Source organism: Brienomyrus brachyistius, chromosome 2, assembly GCF_023856365.1.
Source record: "Brienomyrus brachyistius isolate T26 chromosome 2, BBRACH_0.4, whole genome shotgun sequence".
NCBI classification, from domain to species: Eukaryota; Metazoa; Chordata; class Actinopteri; order Osteoglossiformes; family Mormyridae; genus Brienomyrus; species Brienomyrus brachyistius.
Window position 1 is genome coordinate 32,790,522 of NC_064534.1, and position 23,772 is coordinate 32,814,293.

The window sequence follows — 23,772 nt, forward strand, 5'->3', positions numbered from 1 at the left end:
TGATTTTTATATATTTATATTCTACTGGAAAAACCTTACTGTTACATGGCCACAAAAAGTATTAAGGCATTTGTGTGCTGAGGGTGGACATTTTTAATCTTAATTGATCTCCAATGAAAATCCATTCTGAAATAGAAGTCCTTTGTCACAGAGAATCACGTGTGACTATCCGTGACAAATCTTAAGGCACTAGTGCATGCTTGGTCCTCTAAAGCTCTCACACTTACCCTGGGGTCAAATTGACCCCAAAGGCCCATGTCAGGTGACTTCTCATAGTAACGTAATTGTTGTAGGAGCATGTAGGAGTTAAACCACAGCTAAGAATATACTTGGCAAAAATGCAAACAGGTAAGTCGAATAGATTTAACACTTTATTTATAAACACTTAAAAACATAAAACAACTCCCCTGTCCCCATTTACTGCTCCATGTCAGTGATTTGAATACGCACACCACTCTGCATTTCAGTTTGCACATTTACCTGTCATTAATGTAGTGCTATTTCATTACATAAGTGCATTACATTGACATAAGTCACAGACGTAAAAATATAACCGATCTTGCATGAAATCAATAGACACTTAGGTTTCTGTTATTCGGATTAATTTTAAAGCCACGAATTCCCAAGGAACACGATTACCAACTTGCAGCCAGGCACTCACCTCAGTAGGAGGTAGGGGGCGCCAAACCAGCAGCAGGTCCACAAGGACGAACAGCATATACAGAGGGGAGACGTCAGTGCACGTACGGACGTGCACCGGAACATATACACACGCACGCCCACGCACACACAGTACACGCGGTACACTGGACTGGGACGAGGAGCGCGGCTGGGCGGAGCACGCTAGGCCGCCATAAAGTGGAATGTTTCTTGTGCCTGTTTGAGTTGCTGCTTGACCTAATCCTGGTAGCCCTGATAGCCCTCCTGAAAAAGGGAGAAAAATAAGCAAATCAGCATCGCACTTTATCCTGGGAATGTAAGCCTTCACACTAACTAAGCAGAAAAGCTTCAGTTATCCCGAGACATTGCGTAGCTGGTACAAAATAGACGAATGACTGTTTAAATATACAGGCAGTCCCTGGGGTAAGAAGGTGTGATGGACAAGTCGTACTTACAACCTAATAGCCGATTTTACTAAAAACTCAGGGCAAATACAAAGGTTCATGAAAACAAACGCACGATCTACTTCGTGATGCTCATGAAAACGTTGCACAGCTTCAGCGGGCTGTTGGCTCGAGATACAGTACAGCACTGCATATAGTTTTTTTTATTACTGTATTATTATGTAATGTATTATTACTGTTCCAACTTGCCTATAAATTCGACTTTAAGACCGTTTCAGGGAAAAGATCTCATTTGTATCTTGGAGACAGCTTGTCCTGTAACATTATAGATACAGGGCTACTGTCTGACTATCTGCTGAACTAACTTACCTTTAGGCACTGAGTTAAAATAGTGTAAAGATAATGACGTGAGTCAGATTTTCTTGGCTTCTTTTAGATGATAATCACCATTGCATTGTAACACTTCTGTTCGTTGGGTAACCATGTTCACTCACAGTTATGTCTTCAGATTTTTGCTTCTATATACTGGTCTTATAAGGCTTCTCACTCCCACAAAGAGGAACCGGTTCATAAACGCTACATTTGTAACAGGAAAGCCCATTTGAACGGCTTCCGGTTTTGGAAAGGGTACTTATTACAGAAGCAAATGTATTATTATATGGATACGATGGAATGCAGCCGTGGGAACTGCTTTGCCAATGGGGCACATCATGTGCAACGATAAGTAAGACATAGACTGCGTGTTTATGGTCTTGGTGGGGATTAACTCCATAAACACAGACCTCGGCAGGGCACTCGGCTGTCACTGACAAACTTCACAGCCTATTGCCTATGAAACCGGGCTTAGGGGTGCAACAATGGCATTGAAGAACAGCATGCAGATGAGCAATGCATTCCTGTTCATCACCCTGCTTTGGTTCTACAGGCAACTGTTCCAGTTTGTTGTACTCCTTGCAAGGGCGTTGGTTTGGTTTCTAACTTCAGTAGAGATCAAATCAGCACTAAATCCCCCTAAACACACACAGTATACTGTACCTATAGTACTGATAGAGACCAGAAATTGAAAGTTCTGGTTCAGAAAGTATAAATCCAGACCATGATCAGTTGAGTACCCTGTGCCTGTAACTCTTTATACTTTATTGGTTGAATGAAACATAATCTCGGTCTGGATTTGTATTTTCTGAACCTGAACTTTCTACCTGTGGTAGGGACATGAGCCTACTATCCAAACCCAAACCTATGCCCTCGTCTCCTTCTCATCAGAAGGCCAAGAGGACCATTTCTGATTTCTGAATTCAAAGCGGGGATGGAGTTGGTTGACGGAGTCGCATCTTCTATTTTACCTGCTGAGCCCACCTGAACTTAAGCTCACCTCAGGTACACCGCCATAGCTGTTGTCAGGATCCACCTGTAGCTCGCCTGTGTTCTCCACCAAGGCCTCCTCGGACATCATTTCATCCTGCCAAAAAAAAGCCAGGCAGGGCATAAGAAAAAGCACAGTGAACTATGTCACCTTATTGGGCAATAATCAATCCTGTCCCACAGATTGGCTGTTCCCCATTAACTTTTAGTACCTCTCATTCAACCAAATAAGAATTTCTCTCTTAAGTAAAAATAGTATTTGACTATCTATACTGATGAAAATGAAAAATATATGTGCATCATATTGGCATAAAAGTTTTGTGGTCGTTGTCTTTGTCGCTTATCTAGAAGGCTTATGGGGTCTCAACAGTTGGGTTCCTATGCTTGGTTCCTTGTGAAATAACCATGGAATCTGCAGGGGGCCTTTGACCTAGAGGAAAATACAATGGTGTGGAACATTTCTACAGTTAAAAAAAGAGTAACAGCCCAAAGGTCACGCAGTCGCTTCCTGGCTCTGCACCCTTGGTGGAAACAAGTGATATGGACAAAAACACATGCCTCCTTTCTGTCAGAACTGGAGATGTACAGAGGCTGTAACTAGGACAGGAGGACCCCAGAGAATCCCAGAGGTTCTCACTGCTGCCCTCGGCCTCACATAAGTTTCCAGGGGAAAGGGTAGTGAGTAACTGATTGGCCAAACCAAGGCCTGTCAGCATTCTTCATATTGTTGTACATATTTTTTTTTTGCCATTTTCTAATTCATCCAATTTCTGCAACCATTTGTCCCATTCAAGGCTGCAGGGGGTCCGGAGCTTATCCCAGAGGCTACACGCGCAAGGCAGGGAATAATCCAGGATGGGGCACCAACCTATTGCAGAGCACACCCACACACCATTCACTCACACATGCACACCTACAGGCAATTTGGTAACTCCAAAATATAGGACTCATGCAACTGAGTCCAGGTGAAAACTGAATTTTGGACAAACAAAAAAGCAATACAATACAATACTGTACCAGGCCTCTCGCCTTACTGTTGGCCCATACATGCTCCATAAAGGTTGAACTGTGTCATGATGTGGTCCTGGAGAGCAGTTAACCCTCCAAAGATATTCTTGCTCTGCAGTAGTTCTTTGTGTATTTACACAGAGCTTCCCAAACATGCCCTGAAAAGTCTCCCCTTGCCTGATGGTGGTTGGGGTTATTAAGAAAAATCAACCTTCAAAAATGCACTAAATGGCAGCTCTGAATGAATGTGCAATTTCAGGCATGGAAGCATCCACAGCTGTTACAAAGATGGTATTTGTATTAGTGATGGGCACCATTGCACACACCACCCAATGAAGATTTACGGTTAGTTTGTTATTCTGTTATGGTGCAAATTAGTTAGAATATGAATGAGAGCTGAGAAAATGTAAGAGTCATAAATTATACCGGGTGCTAATTATTTTATTTAACTATTTCTGTGGGCGTTTGCCCTCTTGCAATATGGTACATGAATATATAGATCTAGTCTGGCTATGGGTCTTTTACTGCTAGTGTTCAAACAACTTTGCCTGTAAATCCAAATCATTCAATATGTGCCGCGTCATGCTGGTAACTTAGGCTCTGTGGACAAACTGCAGATACTGTACACCCTAAAAAGAAAGGTATCCTATTTAAGGACACGTAAAATATTGAGCGGTTTCTCCATTTCAACACCGGAAAGGTAAGCAAACGAGGTCCGAGTCCAATTTTAGCTGTATGGATTTTTCTCGCTCGCTCCACGGGGATTGTTATTAGCAGAGAGTCATTTAAATGTCAGAGCACTCGATGACTTTCACTCCATCTTCAGAGTGAGATAATGGCACCCGGTGAAAGTGAACACCCAGCTCTTTGCACATGGGTGAGATTCCACACACACATATTTAAAGGCTGTAACTCATTATGCAGAGGTAAGTAAACAGGAATTTTCAGGCTGCTTAGAAGGGGACACAGACCCCACTGAGAAGAAGGCAGCATTTATTTAAATAAGTCATGCAGCCCCTGTGCTCACTTGCCTCACGTGAGATCTGGGTGTCCCCGATAATTCTGTGATACTGACAAAATTCGGTACTAATATGTGTAAGATCCAATTCGCATTTTTAACAGTAGTCGTATACAAGCATCTTTTTTGAAAGTTATTAAGGCGAGAAAGGACCAGAAAGGGAATTGTAATTTCATTGGGCAGTGGCCTGAAAAGGAGTAACCTGAGACTGACTTTGTGTGACACAGAACATCTGACTGCCTACTAAAGTGAGACCAATCTCAGAGGTCCTATAAGATACGGACAAGTCGCCAATTTCAAAGGTCCCATAAGAGACGGATAAGTGGCCGACTTCAGAGGTCCTATAAGAGGCAGACAAGTGGCCAATTTCAGAGGTCCTACAGAATATGGACAACTGGCCGATTTCAGAGGTCCAACAAGATATGGACAAGTGACCAATTTCAGAAGTCTTATAAGATACAAAAAAGTGGCTAATTTCAGAGGTCCTACAAGATATGGACAAGTGGCCGATTTCATAGGTCCTACAAGATATGGACAAGTGGCCGATTTCAGAGGTCCTATAAGAGACTGATTCTACAGAAATCCTATAAGAGGCCAATTCATCCATCCATCCATCCATCCATCCATCGATTTCCCAAACCGCTTATCCTACTGGGTCGCAGGGGGGTCCAGAGCCTATCCTGGAAGCAATGGGCACGAGGCAGGGAACAACCCAGGATGGGGGGCCAGCCCATCGCAGGGCACACTCACGCACCATTCACACACACGTGCACTCTTATGGCAATTTAGCAAGCCTCCGCATGTCTTTGGACTGACGGGGGGAAACCGGAATACTTGGAGGAAACCCCACGACGACATGGGGAGAACATGCAAACTCCGCACACATGTGACCCCGGTGGAGACTCAAACCTGGGTCTCAGAGGTGTGAGGCAACAGTGCTAACCACTGCACCACCATGCCACCCCCGAGGCTAATTCAGTAAAATGATAATATACAAATTGTTGATTGTCAGTTTTTCACTTACTTTTATTACTGTGGTTATGCTCAATATTAATCTGACTAAAACAACCACTTCAGCACCGCATCATGATAAAGGTTTAAATGATACGAGCTGAATGATGATTATTAAAAGTAATTAGTGCTGTGTACTTGTCATTGAGTGTATCCTTCATTGTTATGAAAGGTTTAGTGTACTATTTTCAAAGCCAATAGCTTGTTACCAATTTTTGAAACGGCTTTCATAGAGTTCGAAGGTGAAGGACTCAGTAACTCAGCTGGCTAAAGCTTCCTACTGATCAGCCTATGCTTGGAGTCCTGGTGATGAAACATGACTGACATCATAACTCCAAGGTCATGAGGATCTAACTCAGCCTGAGGTTCTCAGCTCGCTGACGTATAAGGTGGCTTTGTTGATCTGTTAGGTTGCAAGCTGCTGGTTATTGTTGATGTGGGGGGTGCCGTGCCCCCCTGCACGTCTGTGAAATTGATTCAAAGCATGAAGACAGGGTGGGGTGACAGTGGTGTGAATCCAAGAAGCTTAGCATAACCGTCATCTGTTTCCTAGCAGCTTGGAAGCTGAAGTAAATAAGTCATAGTAAATAATGAAAAACAACATTTTCAAATTGGCTGGACAAACCCTACTACCCTTTGGAGGCTCTTGTTCTACGTAGATAGTACCAACATTAATGTCACTGGACTCTTGTCTATATAGTCTGATACCTCTTGTAGAGGTTTATAAAACTTACAGAGGCTTATAGATCTAATAGCACTTTGCATTAAGAATTTAGAAGCAATGATTCCATATGTAAAGTTGTAAGCACAAGCAGCCGGATCTTACAGCGCCTTCGTACCCTAACAAGCTCCGTTAATATGGCGAAGATGTGCACCGCGATCCAACGTGAGGCAGCAGGGGCTGAGGATGCTGTGGAGATTCAGCACAGGGCCCATCTGTTTCTGTCAACATGTCAGTAGGACGACTCCAGCAACAGTCACCGCTCCATGCTCAAGAGCCCCGCTGGACGTCGCGTGGAAAAGTGCGGTGACGCACGAAGCGGGCAGTCAACATCCTCTCCGTCGAAGGTGTACGCATGCACACCGACACGCACACGCACACACACAGCGATCTTATTGGCTGTGAGGATCAGTAGGATTACTGAGGCTCTGCATCCTCTCGCGCAGGGGATGTTTTGCTTGGTCTGTGCCAACGATTAGCAACGTGAAGGATCTTTCTGCTTTTCGTTTCCGTGCTCACATAATGGTTGTTGAAACAATGCAAATATCCATATTTGTAAAAGAACTATTGTTGTATAGACACTACATAGATTATGGTGGTGTGCTAATATTTAATATTGGCCTACTGCCCCCTACTGGTTGGCCATTATTAAATAATATGGTGATGATCTGCAGTTTTGCGCTGCAACACATCATCATAGTCATGCAATATATATATATATATATATATATATATATATATATATATATATATATGCAATATAAATATAGTATAATAAAACGTTATGAAAAGGAAACCACATGTCGTATTGAAAAATGACCAGATGGTAGTATTCAATTTGTCTGTTTCAATGTAAGATACGCTGGTATGACGTTTCCACCTCACCTGCTTGTCCGCCTCCTTCTTCACTAAGCCAGTGGCCGCAGCAATGTTACCGGCTCCTTCCACGGTCTTATGGGCGACAGCTGTTACTCCGGTCACTACTGCCCCGCCCACCTGCGACACATGGGTCGCAGTCTTCTCTGCAACTGTCGAGGATCAACACACAACACACATAACAGGTTAGGCATTTCGGGGGAGAGAAAGCAAAATGGTGTTGCTGTCATTCAGAGGAGGAAACATAGCCTAAATGCTAGAGGCCATGAAGGATTCTAGACGGATCTGAAGTAAGTATCTGGCAACCTTGCACACCTTTCATGGAAGTAAAGAAGATTTATGACTATGAGAAAATCAATATCTGGTAGCAAAATCAACTGAACGAGGACAGTGTATTATTAAAATCGGTCTCCCTGGAGATTGCATGCCGAAAGAGGCGTTGCTGCTGTATATCCAATGCATGAAGTTGTTTTATTTGACGTACACGACAATTTGTCTTATTAATGGTGTATACAAACAGTTTAAGGGACAGTGACAAATTGCAAATAGTGATATAATTGCAGCGTTTTTTTAATACAGAGAAATCAATGATGGTCACACTGGATTATAAAGAGGTGTTCGAGAATTTCATGTGTAATGATCATTATACCATATTCAAATGTTTGCATGTATAAGTGTGGGGAATGAAAAAATAAAAAAATTAGCATACAAATTAAACGTTTTTACACCTCGTGCTCTTAAAAATAGGTGAGTAATAGGATAATCTTGGAGGTTCTCATCTTAGGTAGGAGTTTCTTTACTAGCAAGACACACTTCTAGAGTCATTCTGACAAATACCTGCACAGAGCTCTCCTATTCTCCCATAGTTTGGTTTTGATGGGCCTTGTCTATACAGGTTCTCGGTCCAGCTCATTCTCGTGGAAGTAAAGCATAATCGTGTTTGCTTAGATCGCAGTGCCAGACACTTGCCCTTGAAGTCCACAAAGACTGTTTGGTCTTGCTCAGCCTCAGATCCTAATTGTTTTCTCGAATATCCTTTTTGGACCATGAAGGAATCCAATGAGGAAATATGGAATTCAATATCCAGCAAAAGCTACAATGAACTGAATTTAAAAATAAAATACAGATATTTTGCAGATTTATCATAGTTATGATAAAAACCGGAAGGCAGGGACTTGCACACCTCAGTTACGCACCTGAGCACACGGGCCAGTTGCACAGTGGGAATTAAAATAAGAAAAAAACTGCTGATTTAGTGCTTCTGGCAGTTTTAACTGAGACATCATACCATGGCACTGACAGCTCAAGGTAATCACAGGAAGCACTTCTACACACCTAAGGATGTCTACGGCGCAGGCTGGGAGAAGGGGCCGCCTCTTTGTCCTTGGGATCCCGTGTTCATTAACACAACGGCCCACTGCAACTCAATTACACCTCGAGGAAACCGTTCCTGGTAACAGGGCCACGCCCCTCCCGAAAAGCTATTCCCTGACTGTGGCCGTCTTAAATGTCTGCCGCCTGCTAATCGGGAATTCAAAACCCCCGTCAAACACAGACAGCAGGCTCACCTTCAGACAGAGGTGGCCATGAGTGATTGACTCACCAGCGCGATGCACGCATGCGCTCGCTCCAGGCCAGCAAGGTCTGTTTTTGTCTGTAAGCTGTCTCACACCCACCTCGGGCCCTGATCATAGGACGTGTAGCGCATACAGAATTTTAATTCACCTAGCTAATTCCAGTGCTACCACATCCCTGACATATTTTAATGCAAACTCAATATTGTGCATTGATTTTGATTGATTCTGAAAAATACTGTTTGCAGCAGAGATCCAGAATTACAACCTTTTAAAAACATGCTTTCTATTATTTCCTGTGGTATTTAAATGAATGAATGGCTTCCTAGTACGCAAATCCGAAATGTACAATCATATTAGTACCTGTGTGTAAACCATCCACCTTCCATGCTGTCCAGTGCAGTGTTGCAGTGTGTATATATATGAGTATCACACATGTGGTGTGACAATAGATGAATGGATGGACAAATATGCACTCAAAATGTGTTTACCTGATGAAACTCCATCCTTTGTTTTGGTGCCTATGAATAAAAAGGAAATTAAGAATTAAGGAAAGATGAAAGATTATTGGCCATTCAAGTACTGTTTATCAATAAATATGAGAAATTAACATAAGGATCTCTCGGCGTGGGTTTTGAATCTGTAATGAATCCGGCTCAAGAGAAGCGAAATAATGATGTAAAGTGGCCAATTTGCTTTCTATTTAATCAAGGTAACGGAATATTGTGGAACAGGTATCGAGCAGTATTTTAAATATTTTTTTTTTCAGTGGATAGTAATATGGTTGATATCCGATAGCAATAGTTGGGTAAATAACAAATAGGACAATTAAGAACCTACCCACGAAAATTACCCCTTCTTTTGTCTTCTCAGCTGCCTCACTCACTCCCTGTTTCGTCTTTTCTGCGGCCGCCACAACCCCGTCCTTTGCTTTCGAGAACCCTTTCATTAGCGCGTCCATGTTGGTACAAATTGATCGGTAATTTCTGCGAAGAATGTTCGCTCACTGTTACAAGAGCCGTTATAATCATCCTCATGCTCTGCAAGAGTTACAGCTGGCCAAAATTTAGGCTCGGTTACACTACATATCCCAAATGCATCTAACAAGAAAAATATATTTACAGCTGACAATGTATCTCGCTGGGGGTACCGTATATACAAACACCTGTTAGCCAAGAAACGAGCGAGATTAGGTAACCGCATCATTTCATCAATAAAAATAAAATAGCAATTGCACAAATATTCATACTGCACATATGTCAGCAAACGCAGAATATAAGACAGATGTAATATTCAGTATGTTATGATAAGAATGGTTCAGTATCTAAATTATAAAAGTTACATGCGTTCAAGTAGGTTCTCTGTGACCTTAGATAATTTTAAACCTGTAGAGCATTTGCACACACCTGTTAGCCTCCCTGGTTTTCGCTTCTTTTCCAGAATCGACGAACTCACTGCAAATGTATGTAAATCCGAAAAGCTGTAAAGTGCGTCCAGGTTGTGCGTGCAGGACAGAGGCTGAGCTTGTGAGTCAGCTCGTGGTGCTGATGCTGGAGCAGGTCGAGGAGCTGGGCTGCATCACCGCGTGTCATCTTCTCCGCCGACCACGCCCACCGAACAAAACACGCTCCTGCCGACTGCGTGCCATTTGCCTTCAATTTAACAATTTTACACCTTCGTAAAATTCTCATATAAGAATACCAATGAAAGCAAATCGCAAGCATTGTTTGCAAGCCAAAACAGCTGTTAGAAAATATTTGTGGGGGGTTTTGCGTTTTCACAGACGACAAGACTTTATTATTAAAATCTTATTAGAATCTTTTATTATTAAGGTTTTATTATTTATTGCAGTGGGTAATTGTGGACCAAGAATCCGAAATCCATCAATGGCAAATCACGAACTTACATCAGTGTAAAATGGTGTATCGTTCCTTATTTTAGAATGCTATTTTCAGTCAAACATAATGGGTTAACCCGTGGCAATGCCTTTTTTGTTGATTTTTAGATCCCATATCGAGGCTTACACAAATGAGTCCACATTTCTACATGCACTGCCTAGGATCTGTTTGTTATTATTTACTTTGTTTAAAGTAAATGCCAAAAACCAGCCCTCACTGACCCTCATTGCAGGAAGCTTGTTGTGAATGATGCTTGGAATGATTGGTGCTTGAAAACACATACCTTCTCACGGGTGCGTTAAGATTACACCAAAAGCAAAAAATGCCGATAATTTTTTTCCTCATACATTTAAGATCCATTCATTCCTTCATCTTCCACACTGCTTAACAGTACAGTCATAAAGAACGTGGAGCTTAACACGGGGCACAATGATGCTATAAATAATTGATTATAACAGTTACAATGATGCAAGTCTTCCCCCCTAAAGGTTTAGAAAATTTGCATATATCATGGCAGAATTTCATATAAAAGTTTTCTAACAAAATCCAAATATTATGTATAATACAATCAGAACTCTTATTCAGAACTATTTCCCTACAACATTAAAAGTCTCATTATTATGTTTTTCTAATTAATTCAACCTCAAAAATTACTTTTCCCGTCTCCTCTGTGCTATGCCAAGTGAAAATTTCAATAATGAAAGTCTCATACACACATTTGAGTAAAGGAAGATGCATTGGCATTTTCTTGTGTCTGATTACGTGTTACGTTATTTTTTTAAATTTTTTTTATCAGAAGTCACCGTTTGCATTTTGAAAGGATTATAAGCCTTGGCCCAAAAGCATGCAGTTCCCACAGCGAGCCTTACACCTTCTCATAAAATATTCAGTCAGTAAGCTTTGACTGAACTGATACCTCTCCATTCCGAGCTACGCATGTTGGTCTCGCCACTGTTTGTCACTGAGTCAGCAGTGACGGCTACAACCAGAACGATCGGTCTGATCGCCACCTTCCCCCGCACGCCGAAAACACGCTATGCCATCTGCACTCTTCGAATAATACGTGAGATGTAATATAAGGCTGTTGCTCACTTCGTAGTTAACTCATTGTTGGCGGTTCTATGGTGATTGTACGTTAAATAGGCCTCATAATAGCTATTAAATAAATTATTAGCTAATTGTCTACAGTGAATGTAGACTGTCATTTAGAGAAATTGGTATTGGCATTCGGGAATTCATTTTTTATTTAGGTATCTATATGCATATTGGCAGAAAATGTTAGTGCTGTGCGTTTTATATTTTTAATCTGGTATATTATAAAATGAATGTGTGGACATAAAGCAAAAAAGTATGGAGTCTTTTAAAAGGTGGGGGTCTTTATTTTAACATTATAACAGCTGTTAAATATACAAATGTAATACTTTCTGCCTGCTATGTCTCCAGTGTTGATTCAGCCTCTGTACAGACATTCTTCTACAGATATTCCTTGTGTTTCTTTACCGGATTCAGTAAAATTCCTAGAAGGAAGTTAAGGTTAAACACTCTGTAGCTATGCATATAACCAAACAACTACGTAGTTAGTGTGTATTGGTCGAGTATTCTTCACATTGTCTGAAGGTTTAAAATCTATAGACTGGAGAGACGACAGAAGAAAGAGAAGTATATAAAAATAAATAAACATAAATATTATAAGTACAAAATAATTAAAGATGGATAGGGATGCATGGGCAGCAAATGCATTTCTCTTGTCATTATTGCTTTGCAATGCATAATAGGAATCTAGAATTCAGCGTCCACGCTGTAATGTTTAACAGAAACAAAACGAAGGCAGTTCTTTTTTTTAAACAGCTGACTGCAGGGTACCAGCAATGACAATGATGGCATGAAGCAGCTCTCCTTTGGCACCAGCTGCCAGTTTGGAGGAGGTGAGAGAGAGGAGTATTTCAGGCACGAGCACGATATTGACATGCAGGAAGGGCCACATGCTTCACATTCGCTTTATCATTTTAACAGTGATTGCAATGCCTTGAATGAGCTACATTTCTAAAATAGCTTAATGTTATTGATTTTTTTAAAAATAATTTAAAACTTACTATATTTACTTATATTAGCAGTTTGCTATTAAAATAAGGCTTACTTATGTAAGCAATTTGCTATTTTTTACACTAATATTACACTTATCATCATTAGGCCTGCTGGATGCATTCTCTCCGTAAATTGGCTCATGTAATGTTTAATGCTATGTCATGGTCTGATTATTTTATTGCCCTTCTACCTTCCATCTGCTTATTCTGGTTGGGTAGTCGGAAGGTTCTGGACCCTATTACGGGCAGCGAAGGGTACAAGGCTGGGGTGCACCTTGGATGGGAGGCCATTCCAACACAGTCCCTCACAGAGCACACATGCACAGACACATACACTATGGGCGACTGACAGACGCACGAGGAAGACATGCAAATTCCACACCAATGACGCAGCACTACACTATGCATCCCAGCACGTATATTATCACAGTGGATTAGCGCCTCCTGTAGGTGAGGCGAGATGATGCATGCAGTGAAAAAGAAAAGGCACTATCCAAAAATAGTAACATTACTGGTGTCAAATACAATAATTATCCAAGTTAATAATTTATGAGTTTATTTATTTAGTAGATACCATGCATTTCAGGGATGAGTCGCGGGTTGGGTTGGTCTGGATTATTGTTCTTTACACATAGAATCCGCCATCCAGGCCCACGCATATGGGACACAGCTGGTTGTCCTCTGGCTAATGAGACAACAGCTGGAAGACGAGGACCAGCTGGGTCTCCTGCAGAGACGTGTGGGGGGGGGGGGCAGTAGGACTGATTAGGCGCGGCCCCAGCTTCTGTATTTTTATTGACCCATTTCACTTGCCTTCAGGGCGGCTATGCGCATCTGTTTACCCACATATGCAAGGCTTAATTTTTATGGCCCAAATCAGGATTATTAGGGTTCTCAAATAATAATAAGAGCAGCACGGTCCTGCCTGGACCCCCACCAAAGTGACAATGTGAAGGGAGGCTGTGTTCAGTGTGTAATCTCGCTGTTTTTGGTGCGTGTGTGTGTGGGTCAGATATACAGTACATTGTGGGCACCAAATGTCCCCACAATGTGATAAAAACCCGTTATTTTGATATTGTGGGGACCATTTTCTCAGTCCCCCTCAAGGGGAAGTTCAATTATAATGACTGCAGTCCAAAAACTATAAATGCCAAAAGACTATGAAATATTTATTTGATAGCTTTTAATTAATTATGAAATATAATTGTTATGATTCCACTCTGTTTGTGTGTGTGTGGGAGGGGGGGGGGGGGGCTGTGCATACTGTATATTACATTGGTCCTCACAAGGAAAAATTCAAATTTATAAAAATCCCTGACTGCAATAAAAAAATCAATCAGTTTTGTGTTTTGTTTGGTTACTTGTGGTTGAGGTTAGGGCTGGGGGGGGGGGGGGGGGTTAAGGGTCATTGTTGGGATTAGGGTTTTGCCCATAGAAATGAATGGATGGTCCCCACAAAGATATGAAAGCAAATCTCATACACTAAAGCAATTTGGTGTGAGAGATCACACTATAACATCATAAATATTTCATCGGTCCTCATCATTTTATAGATCAATTACTGCATTTTGTAATAATATGGAACATATTTTCATTTAAAAATATTCCAATGAATATATTTATGACCCACTATTGTTCTGCATAGTTCTCCAGCAGAATAAATAACAAGTAGTTGCTAGGCAACAGAAAATCATTTTCAGTAACACTAGTTGGAGAACCTGGACCAGAACTATACTTGTTGGCTCCCTAAATGCACTTCACTGCCTCTAGCTATCTGACAGTTTTGTTATTTATTACAATTTATTTGGAAATATCTCATAATTTTGTAATTCTTAAAATATACAATTACTTTATGCTGGTAGTTTCACCTTCATACTGCATTTGGCCGGTGGAGTGTTTGTCAATGAAAATGTCAAGCCAAGAACATTTCTGCTCTCCCATCTGTGGCCTGCAGCTCTGTAGTGACTTCTCCGATGCATTCTCCCTTTGCCAATACTTCTGCATCTGGATGGAAGCAGACACTTGTATACATGCTGATCTCAGCGGCTTTGTATAACCGCGTCAAACATACAGTACTTCATTTTCCCCCTAAATATTCGCATGGACACTGACTGACTGGAAATTAAATGGCTTCCATAGACTGAGTGTGAGAAGAAGCTCCAGCATTTTCTGCTACATTCATGCCCTTACACTGGCCATGGGGGGGGAGGGGGTGCAGGAGGGGCAGTGCCCCCCCCCCTTTTACCTTAGTCGAAAATACAATTATTTGCCATGTTTTATGCTGCTACTTCGTACCTTTGCGTAAGCAGTTTGTTGGTACCCAATAGCCAGACAAAATAATAAGCTATGTGAGCATTTAATACATGCCCAAGCACAGGACATAAACAGGACACATTGTTTTACCATCCCACCCCCAAGTGGAAATATCAAACACTGCTTATGGTCCTGGGTCTTGCTGGGGTCAGCATGAACCTGGACCACCTGGACCTCAAAACGGAAAACTATAACTTCTGAAACTGCCAGTCAGGAAATAAATAGGAACCATATGTCCTGGCTTCGCTAATGTTTTTCACAAGCAATACCACTATTCCATTAATGCCAACTCCATAAGCCCTCATTCAAAGGTGTTGAAGTGACACCTTAGAAACAGGAAGCAGATTCTCCAGCACTTCCTAATGTGTCACGTCCCCTGGCACTTTCTGATCAGTCAAAACGCTCAGGTGTATTTAATAAAAGGACCATTAAAACTTTTAGTGTCTGCCGTCTCATGGTGAAGCTGAGCCCGGAGTGGAACATGAAGCGGGTTGTCCTGTTGTGCCTGCTCATATTTTTCAGACGCCTTTATGGTCTTGGCACAGACACATACAATGAAACATCTGAGCAGATGACCACCAGCAGCACAGCTACAAGCTTCATAAGCCAAAACGTCCACCATGAAAACGAGAGTCACGGTGGACCACGAGGTCTCACGCCCGTTAAAGAAGGACCTCAACTTACAAAAAGCAAGACGGCGGAGTTCAAGATATTATATGTAACCAACCGCAGCGCTGACTTCATAGAGCACGGCCAGGCGATGAAGGAAACAGCCGATATTTACGCCCCCCCCGGCCCCTCTCAGGACACCAAGGATCATAATGCATTTAGGGGGAAAAGTCTTTTAAGCAAAATTCCAGATCAGACCTACAACAGGAGAGGAGTGACCAGTTTTAAGACCTCGAGACCCAGGTAAGTGTACGACTCAATCAGATGTCACTCTAATAGTGCTTTGACATTACAGGAATCAATGTAAAGGAAGAGACGTCTTCCAATATTTTTTATTATGCAAATATGCTTGTAGCAGTTAGTCTAGCATTGTGGGTATTCAAGTATGTGGGAAAAAAAATCAAATCTGCAATCAATTTTACCATTATCAAACAATTTATTTTCCAGTGCATTTACTCATACACAGATACTTACATTTAACTTGATTACAGTAATTCACTCGTCGTGCATCAGAATGACCTCATGTATCAGTTTGCTGAATCCGGCCTTGCAAGCACGGCTGCGAAGAGATACCATAAAACTAATGTGTCTGTATCCACTGTGAAGCTCTACATCTGCACTGCCAGGTGCCATCTGAGGTGGAAAATAATAGCGATTAGTCACTTAAAGAAGGGGAAACCATGGGAGATATTCCTCTGACAGCTGGGAGCGGCAGGGATATGAGGCTGACGGGTGATTTGCATGCAGGACGCAGCCGGATTCATGCATCACTTGCGAGCCTGTAGGGTCAAATGAACCCCTGAGAAGGGGGTAAAAACTCAGCGGCTCTTTAGTGTCGTCGCTCTCAGCCCAGCACCTGCAACCCTTCCCAGGGCTAAGTACGAGGCTTCTCATACACACACACATAGTTGTGTAATCATATCTTTATGGGGACCGCTCATTCATTTAGACGGGAAAAATGCTAATGCTAACTATGACAGCCTCAACCCCTACCCAGTCCTAACCCTAACCATACTGTAAGTAACCACACAAAATACAAGAGTTTTTGCATTTTTTGTTTTTTCATTGCAATCACACGGGAAATTGGTCCCCATAAGGTAAAAAAGCAGGTATTCATCACGTCCTGGGGATATTTGGTCCCCACAAGTTAAGGTACAGCTGGACCCCCCCCCCCCTCCACACAGACACAGACACACACACATACAGACACACACACATGCACACACACACACACACACACATGCGCACACACACACACACACACACACACATGCACACACACACACATAGACTGCACGCACCTACTTAATATTTCATTCACTGTGAGTTACAAGGAACCTCAGGGGAGGATTGAATCCCCCGGCACGTGATGATGCAACTCATGAACCAAAACCTTCATCCCCACAGCGCCACCTCCTGGCAGTGGTGCAGAAGGAATGAGCAAAACAGCATGGAAAGCCAGTGGCACTAGAGGGCTGCTGTATCTCAGCAAACTCGCTAACGTTTGCCCAGGGGCCCACACAACCCATAATCCGTCCCTGCCTTTGTCCTGCTCAGTGCTTTCAGCTGGCAGGCATCTGAGGGAATTACAGTATGGCCTTCGTAGAGGGGCTGTGTGAGACGGACATTCCTAGATTCCCAGGGACTGATTGCTTTTTGGACTTTTTAACCAGAACAGATCGCTTGAAAAAAAGTAGATAATAAAAATTTTAGAGGAGAAGGATGGACTATTTAATGGAATTAGTGTCCAAACCGCTGCAACACTGCACAGGACAACTGGGTATGGCGAATGGATGAATAATATATATTAAATGATAAATGCTGTTATTATATGATTATATAAATTCCTATGTTATGTTCTTATTGTAGGAACTGGTGTGCTTACGTACACACGCGGTTATCTCCCACAGTGGTTGCTGATTCCATAGCTTCTTTATTTCCGATTGCCACTGATCCATGTTATCTGAGACAAGACGGTTGCCGCGAGAGGTCAGTAACGAAACAAAAACGGACGTTTCAATACCGGGCCCGCAGACCTGGAAGCAAGAACAATGGAGGGAATCGGAATATTGCAACTTTCCGAATCTCTTAGGTACCAGGCAGCGAGTCGTCCGATCTACAGAATGAGGAACCAGATCGTGACGTCTCTGGAGTGGAAGTGCTGCCCCGAATACCAGGGCCCGCAGTGCCAGCCAAGCCGTAAAGAAGCCGCGTAGACGCCCCCCCCTAGCCGTTTGACGAATTAGCAAACCTTCACTGGCACATAACAACATCATTTTCTGCCCCAGCAACAGATACGCCGACCCAACCTGAGCAGGCGGATGAGGCTGGAGGCCAGTCCCTGAATGACCTTGTTAAAGAAACAGCTCTGGGGGACAGGAAACAGATGACCGGTAAGAGCTGAATCCACAGAAGTTGGAAACACAGTGCAGAGACCGGAATGGCTAACAGACGCTGACCAGGTCGGCAATACTGGCTTTTGGGTAACTGTGCTGAAGGTGATTGTTTAGATAAACAAAAACAGTGTAAACAGTGTAAAAACAACCCCAAAACAATCTTGTTATATGTATTGTAATTAAATTCTATACTTAATTAAGGGTTATCCATATAATGATATATAACTGAAAAAAGAACTAAAAAATTTTCTACCATGAGATACATACCTACACACAGTACACACACCATTTCCATATATATAAATTTTTATACAATGTTTTTGTTAGTGATAAACAAAGAAATGGCTGATGTGAAACATCAAGGCGAAAAAATGCTCACGCTTCAGAAACCAATGGTAGGTATGAGCACAGAGATGGACAGTATGAAGAAGACACCTTCCGCATTTCAGCAAACAGCGAGACCAGGAGAAGAACATGATGTGTCACCGATCACCATGGAAAGTGAGTTATTAACTTTAATCTCACCTAAAAACACACTTTTATTCCTTAACTTTATATTCAGTTCGAGTTGTTTGATTATCAGTTGTGACTGTTTCTAAGTCTCTTATTGTTTTTGTTTATTGTTATTTCTTTTATTCTCTTTTAAATTCCTCTTGTTACATTGTTTTGTCATATTGGTTTTAATGGTATATCGTCTGCACGGCACTTTGGGTTCAACTACGGTTGTTTAAAAGTGCTCAATAAATAAATAAACACAAGCAAACAAACAAATAAATAAATACATTTAAATAGCAGTTGTACTAAATAGAGGGGAGAAGTTTCAAATGGTAAGTAAATTAACATATGTGCTTTTGGTTTTTAGCTAGTACTAACAGATAGATGCTCTTGTATATAATATTTCCTACAGTCTTATTTGAAATGACTTTTTCAAAACATTTAAATCATTACTACAGAAACTTCATTTCCCTAAGGAAGACTGAGAATGCTTTACCAAATAAACATATTCTTGTATAAAGGAAATGTTGAACAAAAATAATACTGTGCATGGTGGTGTTTTTAATTACAGCCCTGAAATCCGAAGCAATGCAAGAAATGTTCAAAGAGATTGTCCAGGAACAGATCCAAGCATATGAGAGTGCAATGCAAAAAAGCACTGCAAATATTTTTAAAACCATGTCACGTCTTTCACTGGATCTTATGGCCACAAAAGCAAACCTGGAGCAAATAAATGAAGCAATAACTAAATTACTATCTGCCCACAAAATCGGTGAGGAAAGGAACAAAAAGATTGCTAATGAAATTGACAGTCTTAGAGATCAAATATCTTCAATGGAGTACGATGCTGTCAATTGCACAAAAGAAACCAAAAAGATGTTTGACAAATGTACTTCCCTTGAGGATCAACTTCATCTCGAAAAGCAAAAAAGAATTTTTCTCTTCAACAGCCTAAATTATACACTTTCTCAGGTTAAAGAGATCCAGAGCAATAGCCTTATAAGAGATTCAGCAGTATCTGAAAGCCAGTGGGACAATAATTCCTGGACTCAGCCTACGTCCATCTTGGGTGATGTTGTGAGGAACCAAACCTTGTCAATTGTGCAGTTGCAGCAGGAACTCCAGAGACAAGAGATGAGGATTGAAAACATTACATCTATGGTTGGGCAGCAGAAACATCACGTTGATGCCACCTTTGAAACTCTGACAGTGCAACGCAAGCAAGACATGGGAGAGCTGGTCAGTCATATCAGATTGATCAACCAGACTCTGTGGGACAGGGTTAGACCCATAGATGTGGCAGTAAATGCCATAGAGGAGAAGGTCGGTCAAATGTCCAATGACCTGAAGGAGCTTGTGCCACTCACCGAGAAGCTAAATCTGACATGGGCTGCACAGAATGACAACAATGAAGTAACACCCATCGCGAAGCAGCTGGAGGACTTGACTGCTGCAGTCACTGTCTTGAACATGACTGTTACGAACTTGGAAAAGATGCAAGACGAGATGAGGAACCAGTCACAAGAGACAGAGGAAGAGGTGAAAGAGAAATTGAAAGGCTGCCAGGATGGAATTGAGGATGCACTCAACGACACCATGACAGTTATCAATAGTGCCATTGACTCCGTTAAAGATGATTACTACATTTTGCAGGGTAACATTGAAAACGCAAACGACAGACTGAGCAAGATTCATGAGGATTTCACTGAAAAATTCCAAAGTTTATTGGATTTACAAGTTGACATCGATTCTTTGAATACTTCTGTCCTTTCCATGCAAATACAAATGGAGAAGTCTGACGCTGCTTCAAATGTCTCCAATATGTTTTTATATCCTGCCTTAAAGGGTGATGAAAGTAACAAGGCAGAAAATCTCACTCATCTATCCCATAAATTGCATGATGTATTTTCCAAGCTTGAAAACCACCAAACAGCCATTAGTCATCTGCAAAAGGCTAATTCCTCCATTGAGTTTGGAGAATGCAGGATGCGTCTGAGGAGCCTTGAAGTCATGATGAATGCTCTGGGCAGCAACATAACCTCAGTTATGAAACCAAAGAAGAAACCAGCACTGGAGCCTGGTCTGGCCTGGAAATACAAAGATCTGAGTAAACAAGTGCAAGACCTTGATACCAAGACCTTCAACCTGAGCCATGAAGTTTTGTGGCTAAAAGGGAGTACTTCACAAGCATGGCTGACCTGCAGAAATGTGTCTGCCGCTTTGGACTTGATGCACATTTACATTCCTCAGATTTTTCAAGAGCACATTAACCTCAGTCTTCTTCACCGCAGCTTAAGCGAGGTCTTACATCCTGAGAGCCAGGATCTGAATAATTCTGCCCTTGGGTCCAATCCCACAGCTTTTTTAACCTCCACACTGACCTACATTCTCCAGAATATTTCTCTGCTTCAAAGGCATGCCCAGGAGTTGGACAGAAGGATGGAGACTATATTTGTACCAAATTCTACAGTTTCATTGGGAAGGAATCAGCAGGACACTGATACCACTCTCAGTCAGGGTAAGACACACTTTCAAGGTAAAAATTACTGGTTGTACTTGTTTAATTTTTAAAAACTGTCATTTAGCATCAAACAAGCCAGAGGGAAGCTGGAAATGAACAAATGCACTTCCTAGACAAACATGATCTTTGGGGTGTCTTAGTTAATGTCTTTATTTATCTTAACCTTAAATCAAAGTTTGGTGTTTTAACGACTCCTTGGATAGGAACACAGGCTCCAGCCTTGTACATATCACTTTTTTTTGTTATTAATGGCACCCAGCTGGCCGTCGTTAAACTGACTAAAGGTATGGCAGCCAAATGGACTTAGGACAAGGGAGAAGAATGCACAAGGAAGACCGAATCTCCTCGTGGGACATCAGTGTTTCTGACCACAAACGCAGAGCTTGTTTTGTTTTGTGCATATTTCATTTCCAAATCCAAGTTTATATTTGCTTGAAGTCAAACCTCCCTTAATATATTCCCTTTCTGTAATAAAAAGACCATTACTCTTTACCCTGTACACTAAACAGAGTTGGTTGTATCCATGGTAACAACCTCTCCTCAACAAATCGACTACAAATCTAAAACTACTTAAATCTAATATGTGAGCTCATATAAGTACATAGTTTTTATGTAAAGACTGCTGTGCCTTTGTAGGACCTGTAGAAGGTTCTAGCAGATTCTATTTCAAAACTTTAATATATCTTTAAATAGTTCCTCTTATGTTTATATTTTCAAAGAAGGTGTTGCCTCTTGTTATGTTAGCAGAAGCCACCGGGTGCCACAGTACCCGCTGTCAGAATGGAGGCACGTGCATTGAAGTGCAGGCCGGCTCCGTTTGTGCCTGTCGATTCCCATTCAGTGGCATGGACTGCACCCTGAAACTGGCGGACAGTGAAGCCCCTGCCCCAGGTAAGATATTACCCTTACACAACATGCTGACGCATCGAAATAATACATTCCCAGTAATTCCCATGAATTCCCATTTTGTCCTGTGTTACAGATTCCTCTAAGCCCATTCCCATGAATTCCCATTTTGTCCCGTGTTACAGATTCCTCTAAGCCCATTCCCATGAATTCCCGTTCTGTCCCGTGTTACAGATTCCTCTAAGCCCATTCCCATGAATTCCCGTTCTGTCCCGTGTTACAGATTCCTCTAAGCCCATTCCCATGAATTCCCGTTCTGTCCCGTGTTACAGATTCCTCTAAGCCCATTCCCATGAATTCCTGTTCTGTTCTGTGTTACAGATTTCTCTAAAGGCTCCTACCGCTACACCCCAATGGTCACTTTCTTCGCCGCACACACTTACGCCATGACTTCTCCTGGTCAAATCCGGTTCAACCACCTGTATGTGAACTACGGCACGTCCTTCTCACCTGGCAGTGGCATGTTTGCTATCCCTTACCTGGGGGTCTACGTCTTCAAGTACACGGTCGAGTCCAGTGGTCCAGACCTCTCGGGGTACCTGGTGGTTGATGAGGAGGACAAACTGTCATTCCGAGCACAGTGTTCCAGTGCAGGCAGCTGTGTCACCACTGGAGACGCTGTCCTGGAACTCAATTTAGGTCAGAGGGTTTGGTTAAAGCTGGAGACCGGGAGCATCCCGGCCAGGTATCCTCCAGTCACAACATTTGGGGGCTATTTACTGTACCGTACCTAAGGATTTCCATAGTCCGCACAATATACTGCTGCTTCTTGAGTTTTTGCAAAGCCTGTCATTTTGCTGCTGCACATAATGATTTGCTTGATAATTACTAAAATAGCTTTAGCTGTTTTGCATTTGTGTGCTCAAGTTCTAGTACTGTCTCCTGTTTTAATGAAAGCCATGCTTCTCTGGGGTGGCAAGAAGAACTACGAGTATGTGTGAGTTACAAAGCAAACCTCGGAAGGTGAAAGGGCTAGACCAGCATTTTGTTTTGCTGTGGGTCCCTCAGGATGCCATCGCTGAATCTCTTGTTAGACTCGTCAGTTTGATCACCGTAGCCTCTTCACTTGGCGCAATATCTGTTTCCCAAGAACACTTCTTAGGACCATTGTAATTTTGGATTTTATTTTTTAATTCAATTTGCTACAGTTAAATGGTCAGGGTGTACAGCTCTGTAGTTGCTATTGACTCGCCCTGCCAGACCCTCTCGTAACATCAGGAACGCATGAAGGCTCATCCTACGCAGTCACTTGTTTTTGTCATGTTTCTCCGTTTTCGCATTTACTGGTTATGCGCTGTGCTTCTCGGGAAAATGGAAACGTCATGATGTAAGAGGCCATAAGATCACCACTGGCTCCCAAACAGATGATTTTTAAAAAGTGTGTAAAATGTCTGGTAACATGACAAAAGTAAAAGCAATGGATGCAAAATACTGTGGGAAGACAAAAAAAAAACTCAAAGAACGATGATGGCAATTTAGTACAGCGACATATAAAAATCTTGTTATAAATCTCATGCTGATGATGATTCTTGGTAAGTGATTTAACACATTGGATAGGCATACTGCCATACCTTTATTCAGAAAATATTCTGATTTTAAGAAAAATGTTTGCACAAATAAGGAGCTTATGAAAAAGCTTAACATTACTTAGTACAACATATATAGTATAACATCTCACCATCACATCTATGAAATATTTATTTGATAGCTTTTAATTAATTATGACATAATTGTTATGATTCCACTCTGTTTGTGTGTGTGTGTGTGTGGGGGGGGGGGGGTTGTGCATACTGTATATTACATTGGTCCCTACAAGGAAAAACTCAAATTTATACAAATCTGCGACTGCAATAAAT

At 41.8% G+C, this 23,772-nt stretch overlaps 2 protein-coding genes across 5 annotated transcripts; one reads left to right on the plus strand and one right to left on the minus strand.

Moving 5' to 3' along the window:
• Positions 1 to 358: 358 nt before the first annotated feature.
• Positions 359 to 22,503, minus strand: LOC125710009 (alpha-synuclein-like). The gene is made up of 7 exons (XM_048979159.1): positions 22,396 to 22,503; positions 10,041 to 10,286; positions 9,475 to 9,620; positions 9,126 to 9,155; positions 7,070 to 7,212; positions 2,437 to 2,523; positions 359 to 924 (listed from the first exon to the last, which is right to left on the minus strand). Exons 3-7 carry the CDS (start codon positions 9,593 to 9,595, stop codon positions 898 to 900), a joined length of 408 nt encoding a protein of 135 aa, XP_048835116.1. The 5' UTR covers positions 9,596 to 9,620; positions 10,041 to 10,286; positions 22,396 to 22,503; the 3' UTR covers positions 359 to 897.
• On the plus strand, positions 15,366 to 23,700 carry LOC125709911 (multimerin-1-like). 4 transcript variants are annotated; one of them, XM_048978908.1, is made up of 8 exons: positions 15,366 to 15,841; positions 17,468 to 17,587; positions 17,691 to 17,797; positions 17,887 to 17,991; positions 18,322 to 18,495; positions 19,061 to 21,007; positions 21,755 to 21,901; positions 22,238 to 23,700. In XM_048978908.1, the coding sequence occupies exons 1-8, from the start codon at positions 15,384 to 15,386 to the stop codon at positions 22,648 to 22,650; spliced, it is 3,471 nt and encodes a 1,156-aa protein (XP_048834865.1). In that variant the 5' UTR covers positions 15,366 to 15,383; the 3' UTR covers positions 22,651 to 23,700. The 4 variants fall into 4 exon arrangements, with proteins under 4 accessions (XP_048834865.1, XP_048834874.1, XP_048834892.1 ...); XM_048978917.1 differs by having other exon boundaries at positions 21,758 to 21,901; XM_048978935.1 differs by having other exon boundaries at positions 18,394 to 18,495.
• The last annotated feature ends 72 nt before the right edge of the window (positions 23,701 to 23,772 follow it).

Coding starts and splice junctions, on each gene's coding strand:
- LOC125710009 (XM_048979159.1), bottom strand. CDS start 9,595: ATGGACGCGCTAATGAAAGGGTTCTCGAAAGCAAAGGACGGGGTTGTG. Junction 7,213..9,125: donor AAAGGATGGAGTTTCATCAG/GTAAACACATTT, acceptor GATCCTCGACAG/TTGCAGAGAAGACTGCGACC. Junction 2,524..7,069: donor AGAAGGAGGCGGACAAGCAG/GTGAGGTGGAAA, acceptor TTTTTTTGGCAG/GATGAAATGATGTCCGAGGA.
- LOC125709911 (XM_048978908.1), top strand. CDS start 15,384: ATGGTGAAGCTGAGCCCGGAGTGGAACATGAAGCGGGTTGTCCTGTTG. Junction 17,588..17,690: donor CAAGACGGTTGCCGCGAGAG/GTCAGTAACGAA, acceptor CGAATCTCTTAG/GTACCAGGCAGCGAGTCGTC. Junction 17,798..17,886: donor CCCGCAGTGCCAGCCAAGCC/GTAAAGAAGCCG, acceptor TTTCTGCCCCAG/CAACAGATACGCCGACCCAA.